The sequence below is a fragment of the Macaca thibetana genome, chromosome 8 (genome assembly GCF_024542745.1).
Source record: "Macaca thibetana thibetana isolate TM-01 chromosome 8, ASM2454274v1, whole genome shotgun sequence".
Lineage (NCBI taxonomy): Eukaryota > Metazoa > Chordata > Mammalia > Primates > Cercopithecidae > Macaca > Macaca thibetana.
In genome coordinates this window covers 44,920,851-44,936,994 of record NC_065585.1, presented here as the reverse complement: position 1 = coordinate 44,936,994, position 16,144 = coordinate 44,920,851, and the positions used below count along the sequence as shown (strand labels likewise).

Genomic DNA, 16,144 nt, shown 5'->3' with positions numbered 1-16,144 from the left:
ATGTGCGACTAGATTTAACTAACTTGACTTTATTCTACTAATTGCCAGTAAACCAGTTCAGTCTTATGAAGCAGTTCTTTTTAACCAGATGTGTTCAAAAGACATAATTTTTAATTTATTTTTAAATCTAATTATGACATTCTGTATGTTTAAAATAATGAATAAGTGATCACCGAGGACATTAATCTAAATTTTATGATGGCCATCAGTAAATGCCATTAATAAAAAAGCCCTTGTAGTAGAATCTAGTATCTTATTTTTTCATCCTCATTCATATGAAAAGAGAATAAATGGGGCTGGGTGCGGTGGCTCATGCCTGTAATCTCAGCACTTTGGTAGGCTGAGATCACCTGAGGTCAGGAGTTTGAGACCAGACTGGCCAACATGGCAAAACCCTGTCTCTACTAAAAATACAAAAATTAACTGGGTCTGGTGGCACATGCCTGTAATCCCAGCTATTCGGGGGGCTGAGGTAGGAGAATTGCCTGAACCTGGGAGGCAGAGGTTGCAGTGAGCCGAGATTGTATCACTGCACTCCAGCCTGGGCGACAGACAAACAAACAAACAAAAGAATAAACTGATAATTATGAAATGAAAAAAATACAGAGCAAGAAAGAGTATCTTAACCACATGTAAATGTTTTGAGAAAAAGCATTATTCACATGACAGCGAGCCCTTACCAGTGTTGGCAGCCAGTCTTGTACACCTGTTGTCAACCACAGTAGTTGGTAATGTGGTTATCATAATGTACAGTTTGGGCATAGAAATTCTAAAATACTTCTGATCATTCTCAAGAGTAATACATTATCAATTTAGTAATGATTTTAAATATTACAGGAGACATTTCTTCTAGGCCTCTTAAATTTTAGTTTTATTAACATATTTAACTTTCTCAAAAAATAAAATTTTATTATGTATACATTAAATTTTTTAACAAATTAAAAATGTCTTAATTTTTTGTTTTGATTAAAAAATAGTCTAAGTTGCATCATTTATGATAACTTGTAAAAATAATTTTGAAAACATTTTAGTTTATGTGGACAGAAAATGCTCAGGATTGCATGTTTTCTACAAGGAAGTACACATTTGCATAGCACTTGTAAATTTTACTCTTAATCTGACCTTCAGTAATATAAAAAGCAAACTAAATGATCAACAGAGAAAATTCATTTTCTCTTTAGGCTATCAAGAATTTTAATGGAGCTGGAGGGACCAAATTGGCGGGAGAAGCTGTCACCTATTCCTGCTGTGCCTGCTTCTGTGCCACTGCAAGCTTGGCATCCGGCAACAGAGATGATCTCAAAACAAGCAGGAGACTCCAGCAGTCATCACCAGCAGGACATCACAGGTGGGGGACGCCTACACTCATTTCTTCTCAAGGTTACCTTGAGCTGTGTGTGTACTTTCACAGTAAAGCAGAGAGATAAGAGCATTAATTCTAGAATCAGACCTAGGTTTAAGTGAAGTCCCTGTTCTCCCTCTTTGGCTGGTCTCAAACTCCTGACCTCAAATGATCTACCTGCCTTGGCCTCCCAAAGTGCTGGAATTATGTTCTCCCTCTTTAAAACTACATGGTCTTAAGAAGTTGCCGTATACCTCCTGTGTCCTACTAGTATACATGTAAAAGCGTTTTTTGTTTTGTTGTGTTTTGACACAGGGTCTTGCTCTGTCACTCAGGGTGGAGTCCAGTGGCGCAATCACGGTTCACTGCAGTGTCGACCTCCCAAGCTCAAGCAATACTCCTGCCTCAGCCTACTGAGTAGCTGGAACCACAGGTGCATACCACCGTGCCTGGCTAATTTTTAAATTTTTTGTAGAGACGGAGTCTCCCTATGTTGCCCAGGCTGGTCTCAAACTCCAGGGCTAAAGTGATTCTCCTGGCTCAGCCTCCCAAAGTGCTGGGATTATAGGCATGAGCCACCATGCGTGGTTTGAGGCAGGGGAATGTATTAATAAATGTCTCACAAGGAGGTTCTCAGAAATAAATGGAGATGTCTATATAAAATACTAAATTCTGACTGTGTAAACCTGTAGTAACCTCTTAAACATTGTTAACATAACTAATAAGAAAAAGAAGGCCAGGTGCAGTTGGTCATTCCTGTAATCCCAGCACTTTGGGAGGCAGGTGGATCACTTGAGCCCAGGAGTTCAAGACCAGCCGGGGCAACATGGCAAAACCCTATCTTTATAAAAAATATAAGAATTAGCCAACCGTGGTGGTGTATGCATATAGTCCCAGCTACTTGGGAGGCTGAGGTGGGAGGATCCCCTGAGCCCAGGAAGGTTGAGGCTGCAGTGAGCTGTGATGGTGTCACTGCACTCCAGCCTGGGTGACAGAATGAGATGCTGTCTCAAAAAAAAAAAAAAAAAGTTAAATAACATGTAGCTCTACAGTAGACCCTATATGTGATGAGGCTAAAGAGTAAGACTGATATGTTTAAAATAATAAAATAAAGCCCCACAACATAAATATAGTCATGTGCTCATAATGGTATTTCAGTCAACAGTGGAGCACATCTATGACAGTGATCCCATAAGATTATAATACTGTAACTTTACTGTGTTTTTACTGTACTATACCCTTACCATACCTTTTCTGTGTTTAGATACACAAATACCATTGTGTTACAGTTGCCCACCGTATTCAGTACAGTAACATGCTGTTACAGGTTTGTAGCCTAGGAGCATTAGCTTGCACCATACAGCCTGGATGTGTAGTAGAATATACCATCTAGGTTTGTGTAGCCACATTCTATGATGTTTGCACAACAGCAAAATTGCCTAACGACAAATTTTGCAGAACGTATCCATTGTTGAGTGATGAATGACTGTGTAATGCAGGTACTTCCTTCTGCCTTTATCGTAGTTGTTAAAAAATTTGTATTCCTTAGTGCCTACATTATTACTTTGAGCATAGTAAGTAAGCATTTAATAAATGTGACTTCACCCTTGCTTTCTGCTTTAAAGCCAGCTAAGGCCCCATTTCTCCCACAAAGCTTAGAAACTCCATTTGTGTCCCCAGGCTGTGCTTCATTTTATAGATGCCCTGAGGTTCCTGAGCCATGATGTCCAGATAGCTAGTGTTGGACCCTCATTTTCTTTACTGCCAAGAAAGAGCAGACAGGGGACGTCTGCCAAGTAGATGATCTAGCAGTCCCAGGAAAATCATGGAGATCTGTAGTTTTCTAGAGCCTGTTATTAATAGGGCCTGACACAAAGCATTTGCTCAGTAAATAAGAGCTACTTCTTACTAACAAAATGCATCCATAGCTGTGAGCTAGCACACCATAGCACAGGTATAATCAACTGTGTTTGAATTTTTCTGTCCGTATTTGTTTACTGATTGATAGTGAGAATGGATACCAAAGGTTTAAAGACACTGGAGGATAAAAGCTTGAGAAAAATTTTTCAGCAAAATCTTCCCTAATATTCTATTTCAGGGTTTCTATACCAGGATTGGGAAAGTACTATTTGACCCTATTATGTCAGGAATTTTTTTTTTTTTTTTTTTTTTTTTTTTTTTTTTTTTTGAGACAGGATCTTGCTCTGTTGCCCAGGCTGTGGTGCAGTGGTGCAATTTTGGCTCACTGCAGCCTCAACCTCCTGGGTTCAAGCAGTCTTTCCACCTCAGCCTTCTGAGTCACTGGGACTACAGGTGTGTGCAACCATGTCTGGCTAATTTTGTATTTTTTATAGAGACAGGATCTCATTATGTTGCCCAGGCTGGTCTCAAATTCCTGGGCTCAAGCAATCCTTCTGCCTCAACCTCTGAAAGTGCTGGGGTAACAGGTGTGAGTAGCCTAGACTGTGTGAGATCTTTTGAAACATGAAACATGGGCAGAAATATTCTGTGATTTGAAATAAAAGATGAAAAGTAAACTAGTATTTTATACAATTTGTGCAGAGGGACAAATAAGATTATTGTTTACATTCTGAGTTTACATTATAAATTTAAGGGGCTGGGCATGGTGGCTCTTGGCAGTAATCCCAGTAGTTTGGGAGGCCATAGCAGGAGGATCGCTTGAGGCCAAGAGTTCAAGACCAGCCTGTGAAACAAAGCAAGACCCCCATTTCTACCAAAAAAAAAAAAAAAATTGGCTGGGTACGGTGGCTCATGCCTGTAATCCCAGCACTTTGGGAGGCTGAGGCAGGCAGATTGCCGGAGCTCAGGAGTTTGAGACCAGACTAGGCAACATGGCAAAACCCTGTCTCTACTAAAAATACAAACATTAGCTGGACATGGTGGCACGTGCCTGTAGTCCCAGTTACTTGGGAGGCTGAGGTGAGAGGATGGCTTGAGTCCAGGAGGCAGAGGTTGCGGTGAGCTGAGATTGCACCACTGCACCACTGCACTCTAGCCTGGGCGACAGAGCCAGACCCCATCTCAAAAACAAATAATAAAAAAATAATAAATTTATCTATCAGAAGATTTTAAGATTGCAAAATCCAAAAGTTTAATTTATGGATTTTTATTATATATCAGATTATTCCATAGGATAAACTTATTACCTAGGTTTAAAACTTCAAATTTTAATATTTTGTGTATGTTTGAAAACTTGGTTGTAAGTAACAGAAAATCTGTTGACTTAAAGTGTAAGAGAGGGTCTTGGCTCATGTCACTGAAAGGGCCCAGACAGGCTGTAAATCAGGCTCAGCTCATCGAGGCTTAGGCTGTAGCAGGAAAACAATAGAACTGTAGCAGTTTTAGGCTTTACATCTGCACATAACAATGTCCAAAGAGAGAGGGAAACCATTGCTTTTGATGGCATTAAGAATGAGGAAGTAGCCCAGGCTTGGTGGCTCACGACTGTAATGCCAGCATTTTGGGAGGCCAAGGCAGGAGGATCACTGAGGTCAGGAGATCGAGACCATCCTGGCTAACACGGTGAAACCCTATCTCTACTAAAAATACAAAAATTAGCCGGGCGTGGTGGTGGGCACCTGTACTCCCAGCTACTCGGGAGGCTGAGGCAGGAGAATGGCGTTGAACCCGGGAGGTGGAGCTTGCAGTGAGCCAAGATTGCGCCACTGCACTCCAGCCTGGGCGACAGAGTGAGACTCCATCTCAAAAAAAAAAAAAAAAAAACACCAAAAGAATGAGGAAGTACATTTCCTCAAAGCCCAGGCTTTTTAATCTGTTATTCTATTCATCTGAATTGGACCATGTGCCCATCCCTGAGCCAATCTCTTTGATGAGGAAACGCCCCATGCACTGACTGGCTTAGACCTGGGGTTTTGATCAGTGAGGTCGGCCTTCCCTGAACACGTGGTCTGAATAGGAGAGGGGTGATAGCTGAATGAATACTGAGGTCCCGGAAACAGATTCTGAGCAGATTGTCAGCGATGTTCACGGCAAGTTAATAGGGATAGTCTATAATTCTGGTAATGAGCAGTTCAGACTCTGATTACAGATGAAAGAAAGCCCAACTTATAATGCCTCAAGTAAGCAAAAAACTGTTTATGGGCACTTACTATGGACAAGTCCCCAGGTGGAGTGGTTGCAGGGATGGCTGGATTCAGGACTCAGAGATTCCAGTTCTCCATCTTGGCCTCTTACTTGCTCTGATGGCCCCATTCTCACACCATCCCTTTTTATCGCAAGATGGCAAAATAGCTCCTCTTTTGAGCCTTAAATTCCACAGGAAAGAACAAGAATTATTTTACAAGAATCTTTCAAAACATTTTATCAGCTCTTATAGACCCATCCCTGAACAATTGGATTACTATGGCCATAGGACTGATGTGCTGATTAATAAAATGATTATCCCAAAGGTTAGGGCTGGGGTGAGGTTTGCTTCACTTAAACCAAAGGAGCAGAGAATGAAAGATATACGATTTCCCAAGGAAATTTGGGGTGCCAGATAGATGTTCACTTCAGGCTTTAAGAAGAGTGTTCACTATTCACAAAATAGTTGCCAAACAGAACACTGTGGATATTTGTATCCCATTTCATTGACTGGTTCTGTTGTATCCAAGCTTAACCAGAGGTCTGAAGTGCTCCTGTACCACTGTAAAAGTGCTGTGTGAGGCAGCATAGATGGAGATGACAGAAAACACTGAGGGTTACTAGTTCACATGTGCAGCCTTACTGGAGATTCTGCCTCTTGTCATATAGTCACCTGAGCCCTGTTAGCATTGTTTGCTCAATTCTCTCCATCTCTAAGGTGGTTCTGGCCTCTGTCACTGTCTTTAGAATCCTAGTAGAGAAAAGATGGCATGTCAAGATGGATAACATGATGAAATTATTACTTGTGTCTTTTTTTTTTTTTGAGATGGGGTTTCGCTCTTGTTGCCCAGGCTAGAGTGCAATGGCATGATCTTGGCTCACCGCAACCTCCGCCTCCCAGGTTCAAGCGCTTCTCCTGCCTCAGCCTCCTGAGTAGCTGGGATTACAGGCATGCGCCACTACGCTGGCTAATTTTATATTTTTAGTTAAGATGGGGCTTCTCCATGTTGGTCAGGGTGGTCTTGAACTCCTGACCTCAGGTGATCTGCCCGCCTCAGCCTCCCAAAGTGCTGAGATTACAGGCGTGAACCACCGCACACGGCATTTGTATCTTATTTTCTAATTAGAAAATAATAGTATCATAATTCTGTAATTACATTTACTTGTAGCCTATTTGTCATTTTAATTTGTCTACAAAGTTTTGTTCCATTTAGATTTTTGCTCTGCATGCTGTGTGGTCAAGTTAATTTGCAATAGAGGATTTACTTACAGCTCTACTTAAGGTTTCATAGAGGTCCGTGTACAAATACTTCCTCTTTTTTGTTTTTTTGTTCTATAGATGAAAAAACATTTAAAGCCCTTAAGGAAGAAGGAAATCAATGTGTAAATGACAAAAACTATAAAGACGCCCTCAGGAAATATAGCGAATGCTTAAAGATTAACAATAAGGAATGTGCCATATATACAAACAGGCAAGTTCTTTGTAACTTTATATATTTCTTATGTTAATAGTTTTGATTAAAAATATTTTAAGTAACTTATTAACACAAATAATTGCCAAAGTTTTTGTGATGGTTCTAGGAATTTCTATAGCAAGCTGTCCTAACCAAGGGTTTCTGAAAGAAATGAGACTGCGGGAGTTCTACAGAGACTGGAAGCCTGAGGTGTGGGCGGGATGGGAGGTCTGACATAGTATGTGCCACCAGGTTCCCAAAAGCGACCGTGGCTGCTTTGGCTTGTGCAACTCTGATTCAGCATTTCCTGGCTTGCCGGCCTCGTTGCAGCTAGCTGGGCCTGGGCATTGTCCAGTGTGGGAGGAGCAGGAATCAATGACCTTTCAAAATAGTGTCTTACGGAGAACACCCTTTTCCTTCTGAAGTGCTGCGGGAAGGCACCAGCGTCATTGATAGTGTGCAGCAGGAATGGGCAGACTGTTGCTTAGGTACCATCTTTACCTCGTGGTAAAAGATACCTATATAGAATATGGTGATAGAATATTGGACAAAAGATGTCACTAAATCCAAAAGATGTCACTGAATCCAACAGATGTTTTTCTGCCCTTCTCCTGTTCAGCCTCTGTAGGATTGGGCATTATTGGCCACTCAGTTTTCTGTGAAGACTCCTCCTCCTCTTGGCTGCAGAGGAGGCAGGCAGCTCATTGCCTGCTTCTCTTCCTCTCCCTCTCCTTCTGTAGGCTTTTCTTTCTCTAGAATTCTCATAGTTCTGAGGGTCTAGATCCTTTTTCCTTTCTACATACTCTCGAGGCCATTGCATCCTCTCCCCAGGTCCACTTACTGCCTTACAATGATGTCTCCCAAATCTCTGTCTTCTGAGCTCCAGACCGAAGCGCCCCCCCATCTCTTCTGCACTCAGGGCTGGATATCATCCCCGACCTCCCTCTTCCAGTCAGCAATCTCAGATGCTCCTACCTTCTAAATCCCAAATCCATCTTCAGCGTGACCCTGTCTCCTTGCCACCACCCTCCTGTCATTCCCTTGCTCTGGGCCATTTTCCTCTCCTAAATGTCCACAGCACCGTCTTGGTGTCCTTGCACAGCTTTGTTCCATCATCTCATTCTCCAAGCTGTAGCCAGAGGGACTGTCTCAAACATGGCAAACGTGTCAGCCCCTATTAAAAACCCTTCATCGGACTTCCAGTAAGCTCAGTTTATAAAGCTCAGCCTCCTTGCCATGACTTCCAGTGCCCTTCGTGATCTGGCCTGCCTGCTCATCCAGCCTCATCCCTGCATTCCAGCCATATGGAACTCTTCTTAATTCTTCAAGAACACCATATTCTCTCCCACCATAGGTCTGTGTACTTGCTGTGTCCTTGGCCTCCACTCCCCGCTACCTCTGTCTGAACTCTTCCAACCCAGTGCGTTTACATTGGATAATTCTTAACTTCATACTCTAGATTTTGACTTAGATGTCACTTATTCCAGGAAGTCTTGCCTGCCTGCTCTGCGCCTTGTCTCAGCCCCACTGAATCTGATGTAGTTCTCAGCCGTGTGCTCCCAGAGTACTTTGCACAGATTTTATTGTGTTCACTTGTTTTAATGGTCTGTCTCTTCCACTTGATTGCATCCTCCTTGAGGGCTGTGACTGTATTTTGTTTGCAGTTGTATCCCCAGTGCCATATAATTGAATCAAATGTTAAGTTTCAATGGAAACCGCAGTGGTATAGAAACAGACATATTGAGCTATTTTCTGATTTTTCTTAGCTATCTAAACTTATAGATATCCAATCTTTACCTTTCATAATACTGAGTTCCGTTGCATTATGCCAGAGCTCTCTGTTACTTGAAGCTGTGCCAGTTTGAAGAGGCAAAGCAGGACTGTGATCAGGCACTTCAGCTAGATGATGGGAACGTGAAAGCCTGCTATAGACGAGCTCTGGCTCATAAAGGACTCAAGGTGAGGAAATCTTCATTTTAATGCATAAACTTCAGTTCTGAACAAATCAAGTGGTTTTCAAAGGATAAATCTCCAGATCTTGGGATGGGATTGAGATTATTCTTGGATTTAATCCTAGAACTGTACTAACCAGTTCTAAAACCTTGATAGAGGCCTCAGATTTCACCCCTAACCATAATGCGAAACTAGATTGCTTCTAAGATTCCTTCCAGCTCCAAAATGATGATTTGTTCTCTAGTTTTCTGAGGAATATTGTTAGTAGGTTCATTTTAAGACACAGGAAGGTTTGGTACTGTATTACCAAAAGCTAGGGGTAATGCTACTGGTTCCTCCAGCAAGGATTGGTGTTGGAGGTTGGGTGGGGAAGGCATTAGAATGGAAGATGGGTGACCCAGCGGAAGTTGAGAGAGACACGTCAGTGACTTGAAAGCTTATAGTGATCTGGGCCTTAAACCAGCTGATGGTCAGTGTAAGTCTGTAGAATGCCATTCTTCTCTAAGAAAACCATACCATTAGTTTAGAAGAAAGTGGACATTGTCACTTTTCTTCATGCAGATTCTTCTGCATGGAAATCCTAATGAATGAGTGTTCATATTTATAGAAAATAACATCACAAAGAAAAACCAGAACATACTGGAAAATAGTATTTCCTGAAATAATTTTCTTAAAACTCAATTTTATTAAGGTATAATACGATGAAGGTCATACATTGTAAGTATGCAGATCATTGACTTTTGGTATGTGCATATCCTCTTGTAGCCAATATCCCAATCAAGATAAAGAACATTTTCTTCCGAAGGTGCTGTGTGCTAAAAATTAAAAATAACATTTTCATCTTTCTAGAAAGTTCTCTGTGCCCCTGTACAATAAATCTCCCTCCCTCCGCCCCTACCCTCAGGCAGCCATTCATCTGACTTCTACCACTATAGATTAGTTTTGATTCTTTTGGACATTACCATAAATCATATAGAATGGACTCTGCTGTTTGGCCTCTTTCAGCATAACCTGGTATTTGTTTATACTCTGTGGGTATCAGGAACTGTTCCTTTTTATCACTGTGTTGTATGAATATATCACAATTTGTGTATATATTCACCAGTTGATAACACTTAGGTTGTTTCCAGTTTGGGGCTGTTAGGAATAAAGCTGCTGTGACATTCTTGTGCACATTTTTAATGGATGGACTTGTTTACAAACTGTACAGCTGGAGGCCAGATGCGACTAGGAGTGGGGATAGAGGGAGATGGTCAGATCCTGAGGGGCTTGGTAAGCCATGCTGAGGAGGCTGGACTTAATTCTGAAGGTGGCGGAGGCTCCAGAGCAGGGTAAATGGTGGTGTAATGAATCAGATTTGGGGACCTCATGGAAGGTTGATCAGAGGGGCCCAGGATGAGGAGGAAGGCAAGTGAGAGATCACCAAGGTGAGAAGCAGGTACCTGAAGGAAAGTAATGTCCAAGGAAAGGGAGAAGTATGTTAGCTGCTGTGGCTGCTATAACAAAGCACCACAGACTGGGTGGCGTGAACCACAGAAATCTATTCTGGAGGTGGGAAGTCTCAGCGTAAGGTGTTAATAGGAGTGGTCTCTTCAGAGGCCTATGTCTCTGGCTTACAGATGCTGTCCTCTCCCTGGGTCTCCATGTGGCCTTCCCTGTGTGTGTGTGTGCGCGCGCCCACATCTTCTCTTTTTATAAAGACACAGTAATCTTGGACTAGGTGGGGCCTACTGATTTTAACTCGATTACCTCTTTAAAGGCCCCGTCTCCAAATGTGGTTACATTTTGAGGTACTGGAGGTTAGAATTTCAACACAGGAATTTCTGTGGGGACATAGTTCAGCCCATAACAGAAGGGAAGGGGCCAATTCATGGGTTGATGGTAAAGTTGACAGGACATAGCAGTCAAATGTCTAGGGGAAGTGATGAAGGGGATGCCTCCCAGGTTCTGGCTGGGTGGCTGAGGGCAGTGGTGTGATAGTGGGGAGCATTCAGGAGCAGGGCAGCTTGGGAGTGGGGAGAGGATTGTTTTGACTGACTTAGTCTGAGATAGTTGTTTTAATTCCGTGCCCATCACTGAAAAGGAAACTATCTAGGTTCTGCAGGGAGAAGAGCAGTCATGTTGCATAGGATAGCAAATGAGGACCACCCAGGTGCACCGCATGGCCAGCTTTTCCAGATCATAGATCCACTCTGGTTGCAGTGCAGTCATGCCTGCACGTCCTGCCAGGACCCCCGTGCTGCCCTGTGACCCCCGCCCCATGCTGACAGAGCCACACAGTGTCCATGTGACCCTAACACATGCCTCCCCGCTGGCCCTCTTTTTTTTGGTTAGCAACACACTCACTTCTTAAAAAATTTCCTAGATGGTGTATGGCACCACAAATTAAAAGAGACTCCTTGAAATGTACTCACCTCTTTGAGCTTAGTAGATTTGGTAAATGAGGAGCTGTATGGCTTACGAGTTTACAGATGGCCAAACTCTTGGAGCATGTTTACCTCTTAGTGGCTGCCTGACTTTCTGAACCTGGTGAGCTGACTAAAGGTCAGAAGCTGCACCCTAATGAAAGACTGGACTTTAATTTGTGTGGGTATCATCATTAATACTTCATTGGACTTTTCTATTTCCTTGGAATGAATTCTAGAAATTATATTATGATGCACAAAAATAATCCCAAATTTGAGTAATCCTATCCCACCAGATTATGAGGCTGGTAGCTTATAGCTTGATTTGTTGTCCAGTAATTTGAGGTATGTGCCAGGTGAATTTAATTTCAGAATTCAAAAAAATGTTTGAGAGAGACAGGGTCTCACTATGTTGGCCAGGGTTGGTGTTAAACTCCTGGCCTCAAGCAATCCTCCCACTTTGGCCTCTCAAAATGCTAGGATTACAGATGTGAGTCACCATGCTTGGCCTAATTTCAGGATCTTCAAAGGCCACAACTGCTTATAGAATGTGTCAGAACTCACGCCCAGGCCTGTTTGCCCAGTGTGACTGCAATGAGGAAGTGGCACAGGGGCTCACCATGGTAGGTGCCCTGCCTTTTTAGCTCCCAGCTCAACACTATGCTTTTCTCAGATCTTCTGTTTGTTTTCTGACTTTAATAGTTATTTTTAATGGTGCTAGCTTTGAAAAATATGAGCTTTCTTTAATGTACAGCTATTCTTTGTAAGAAAAGATCACTGAACATTTTGCTTTTATTTACAATTTATTTCTCTTATTGAGTGCCAATTATGTGCTACGTGTTAGGAGTATAGAGGTGAATAAAGACATGGTGCCTACTTAGGGAATTTACACCCAATAGAGGATGCTGCAAGATCCACCCAAAAGAGGATGCCATAGAGGATGATACATACAATTGTTATGTATCAATACAAATATCAAAAAGAATATCATAAAATAACTTTACTTTTATGGTTTCAGCAAAACTATTAATGGTAAATATTATCACAAACATGTGATCATAATACATCCCTTTTTAAAGGCCTAATGAGGTTGTTAGCAACTTTTATTGCCTTTCTTGTCAAAGCCACATTTTCTGTTTTTTTGTTGTTATTGTTTGTTGTTTATTTTTGAGACAGAGTCTTGCTCTGTCACTCAGGCTGGAATGCAGTGGCATGATCTTGGCTCACTGCAACCTCTACCTCCCGAGTTCAAGTGATTCTCCTGTCTCAGCCTCCCGAGTAGCTGGGACTACAGACATACACCACCACGCCTGGCTAATTTTTGTATGTTTAGTAGAGACAAGGTTTAGCTGTGTTGGTCAGGCTGGTCTCAAACTCTTGGCCTCAGGTGATCCACCCACCTCAGCCTCCCAATGTGCTGGGACACACTTTCTGTTTGTATGAGCTCTGCTCTTCCCTCTACACTGCATGGCTGGGTTCTCTTCAGGTCTTGACTTCTCTGACACCTGTAACTGTAGAAAAAGGAGGCTCTCTTGTTAGTATCCATCTCAACCTTTAGTTTTCTTCATGGCATCAATGACAGTCTGTAATTATTTATTCATTTGTTAACATGTTTTTAATTGTTTCCCCTCATAGGACGTAAGCTTCCATAAATGCAAGGCCTAAGTCTGTCCTTCCTCGTCTTGTCCGTGGTCCTCTTAGCTCCTGGCACATGGACATGCTCAGAGACCATCTGTGAGTGAATGAGCCTGGCCCCCTCTTAGCTGCCTCCTTGCCCAATTCTGTCTACGCCCTTGCTGCCATTCTACCCTCTCTTCATGCTTGTCTGCAGTGCTAACACTTGTCAATGTGCACTTTTTGTTTTCTTATGTCTCTTCCAACCAGTCAGGCTGCTCTTTAGGCAGAGACTTTCTGGATTCATGAAAATGATCCCATTGACTCCTAGGGTGTTGAGCTTCCATTTCCAAGGCTGTGGCTCACAGGTCTCTATTTCCAGTCCTTTCCCTTGAGCTCCACACTGTGTAATCATCCACTTTCTGGTCATTGCTGTCGTGATCATCCCATTCTTCATTTTTAAAATGGGAACAATAAAAGGTAATATTTATAGGGCTGTTGTGAGAGTAAAGTAATACTTGTAAAATGCTTAAAATGGTAAGAATTAGCTTGTATTACTTCCTCAGCTTGCCCTCCTGCTCCACTCCCTTGCCTTTCAGGTATGGCTCCCTGCCTAGAACACTTAGGATATACATACAGTGTCATTTTCCCCCCTAGTAGGTTGCAGTGCTGGTGTAGGACAGTGGTATCTGGAGATTTGTTATACTTTGTAAATAATTTACTTTTATAAATTAGAGCAGATTTAAGGTTATCCCTTTAAATATATCCCTCTTGCTCTGGTGTGTTGCTGTGGGGGAGGGGAAAGGCATGTGGGATTACAGCTAGGCCCCCAGGAATGTCACATAATCACTAGCTCAGCTTATCTGTGCTCAGCCTCTTGTGCATGCTGTTAGTGATGTGTCATGAATACTTAAAGAGGTTACACATCCTTGCAGTTCTTTGCCTCTTCACAGTTTGGTTTATTCAAAACATGGGTCTAGTCTGTAGTTTAGAACATAGCTTGTCACAACAGACTGACTTTGGGGCATCTGTCTCTGCTACTAGATTCAGTGGTCATGTCTTGTTAAATGCCCTTTCTTTCACCTCAACTTCTTCAATGTATTGTGTGACTCATGGAAGATTAAATGTTGACTCTAGCCAATTTCAAAGAATAAACAACCTGGAAGGATTTTATGGAACAAAAGTATTATAATAACTACCATTTGCATGGTCCTTTATAGGTTTAAGCCACTTTTTATTCATTTATTTAGTTCTTGGTACAGCCTTGTGAAACTTTGAATAGAGCTTTTGTTCCCTTTATGTTAAAGATGAGAACACTGAAGCCCAGAAAGGTTAAGTAGGATCTTGTTTAAGTTTCATTGCTAGTAGGTGCTAATACAAGGATGAGTTCATTCTTTCATTTATTCATTCAGCAAGCAACAAGTGCTTAATGTGTCAGGGACTGGGAAGGTTGTGGTGATACAGAATTTAACTTGCGTTTTCTAACTCCAGATCCTGTGCTTTTTCTTCTATAGTAGATGTTCACTGTATTATGGGTTATAATATTTCAGCTGCATACTCACCCCTTAGGCTCACTTTATAAGAGTGGTATTAAAGTGGACCCTGCACACATACTGCACAACTCACTTCGTCAACCCCACTCCCACTCAGGTTACTCTAGGCTCCTTCTATTTATGAAAGTTATTTTCTCTTGTCTTCCTACTTACAGAATTATCAGAAAAGCTTAATTGATCTCAATAAAGTTCTCCTACTAGACTCAAGTATTATTGAGGCAAAGATGGAACTGGAAGAGGTAACTAGACTCCTTAATCTTAAGGATAAGACAGCATCATTCAACAAAGAAAAGGAGAGAAGGAAAATTGAGATTCAAGAGGTATTTGTATTTGATTATCTTTTAAAGTACTCTTTTGGGGACCTCAGACTGGATTCTAAGGTCATATTCCTATGAGTTCTAAAACATTTTTAATTTTTTATTTTTATTCTGATGATCAGTGACAAAATTTTAACCAGCAACAAAACGTCTCCTTTGCAATGATAGCCATTGTATTTCCCAACGTGGGTCCATGGATGGTACTGGGAATCTCTGCGTTACTGCAGTTCTTCCTTTCTTTGGCCTCCATCTGTACTGCTCCCACTCCAAAGTACACTGGGAACCAACGGCCACTGACTTTGCTTCAGGATACACCTGGAGAATCCTGACGGGACTGATTTTGTTACAGGGGCCCTGAAAACCTCACCTCATAGAGGTTTTCCAGATTGATTCAGACCTTTTTAGCACTCTGAAATATGACTACCTCATCAGAGATCTCAAACTACCTCAGGATCAAACTGCCTTTGTGATTCAGATAACTAAAATGTTTTTCTCTAATATTAGGGAAGAATGTTAGGCTGTGAATCCCTGTACATTCATGAATGCTAATACCCCATTTATAGTCTCACATTTCCACTAAGAGTAAGAGGCTAATATGTAAGAGAAGCTAGGAAAGTTTTTTTTTTTCTCTCTCTTTAAGGAAGGAAGAAAAAACTGTTTTAGGATAATCAAGCAATGTAAGCTAATTTCTCTGTTAAAATTTACTGTGAAAAGGAGATAAAACTGATATGGGCATTTATACAACAATTGTATTTATGGGAAGGTCTAAAAATTAAATTTTGTTGTCATAGTTTCAATGTCAAATAATTTTTTAAAACTTTTATGAATTGGATCTTATACCCTAAAACTTCTCTTCCTAAAAAAAATTATTACAAATTTTTCACTTGGAACTGGACTACAATACAGTCTACTTGTAGTTTTCAGTTCTCATTCTGACAGACGTACTTAGGGTATGTGTGGTGATTGTGGTTCAGTGTCACAATGCGTTTTTTTTACCTCATGAAGGTGAATGAAGGCAATGAGGAGGAGCCTGGAAGACCCGCAGGGGAGGTCTCCACGGGATGCCTTGCTTCTGAGAAGGGAGACAAAAGCAGTGGGTCACCAGAAGACCCTGAGAAACTTCCGATAGCCAAGCCTAATAATGCCTATGAATTTGGTCAGATTATAAATGCTCTCAGTACCAGGAAGGATAAAGAAGCCTGTGCACATCTTTTAGCCATCACTGCACCAAAAGATTTGCCGATGTTGTTAAGTAACAAACTTGAAGGGGATACATTCCTCCTCCTCATTCAGTCTCTGAAAAATAATCTTATTGAAAAAGATCCCTCACTGGTGTATCAGCATCTTTTATATCTGAGTAAAGCAGAAAGGTTTAAGGTAAGTGGCTAAGTATTTTATTAAT

At 41.6% G+C, this 16,144-nt stretch overlaps 2 protein-coding genes across 9 annotated transcripts in view; one reads left to right on the top strand and one right to left on the bottom strand.

The window, feature by feature from the left end:
• Window positions 1-16,144, bottom strand: part of RNF19A (ring finger protein 19A, RBR E3 ubiquitin protein ligase) — a 116,158-nt gene that overhangs the window by 30,637 nt on the left and 69,377 nt on the right. For 2 of the 4 annotated variants that reach the window (XM_050801179.1, XM_050801180.1), the window contains exon 11: window positions 5,473-5,628. In XM_050801179.1, coding sequence (XP_050657136.1) covers window positions 5,473-5,628 — 156 coding nt within the window. Of the gene's footprint in view, window positions 1-5,472; window positions 5,629-9,540; window positions 9,669-12,663; window positions 12,770-16,144 lie in introns of those variants that run through there. The other 2 variants (XM_050801181.1, XM_050801182.1) reach the window with 2 other exon arrangements.
• SPAG1 (sperm associated antigen 1) overlaps window positions 1-16,144 on the top strand; it is a 77,771-nt gene that overhangs the window by 60,538 nt on the left and 1,089 nt on the right. For all 5 annotated transcript variants that reach the window (XM_050801170.1, XM_050801174.1, XM_050801171.1 and 2 more), the window contains exons 14-18: window positions 1,182-1,348; window positions 6,786-6,918; window positions 8,733-8,859; window positions 14,581-14,745; window positions 15,748-16,119. In XM_050801170.1, the coding sequence (XP_050657127.1) occupies window positions 1,182-1,348; window positions 6,786-6,918; window positions 8,733-8,859; window positions 14,581-14,745; window positions 15,748-16,119 (964 nt within the window). The remainder of the gene's footprint in view (window positions 1-1,181; window positions 1,349-6,785; window positions 6,919-8,732; window positions 8,860-14,580; window positions 14,746-15,747; window positions 16,120-16,144) is intronic.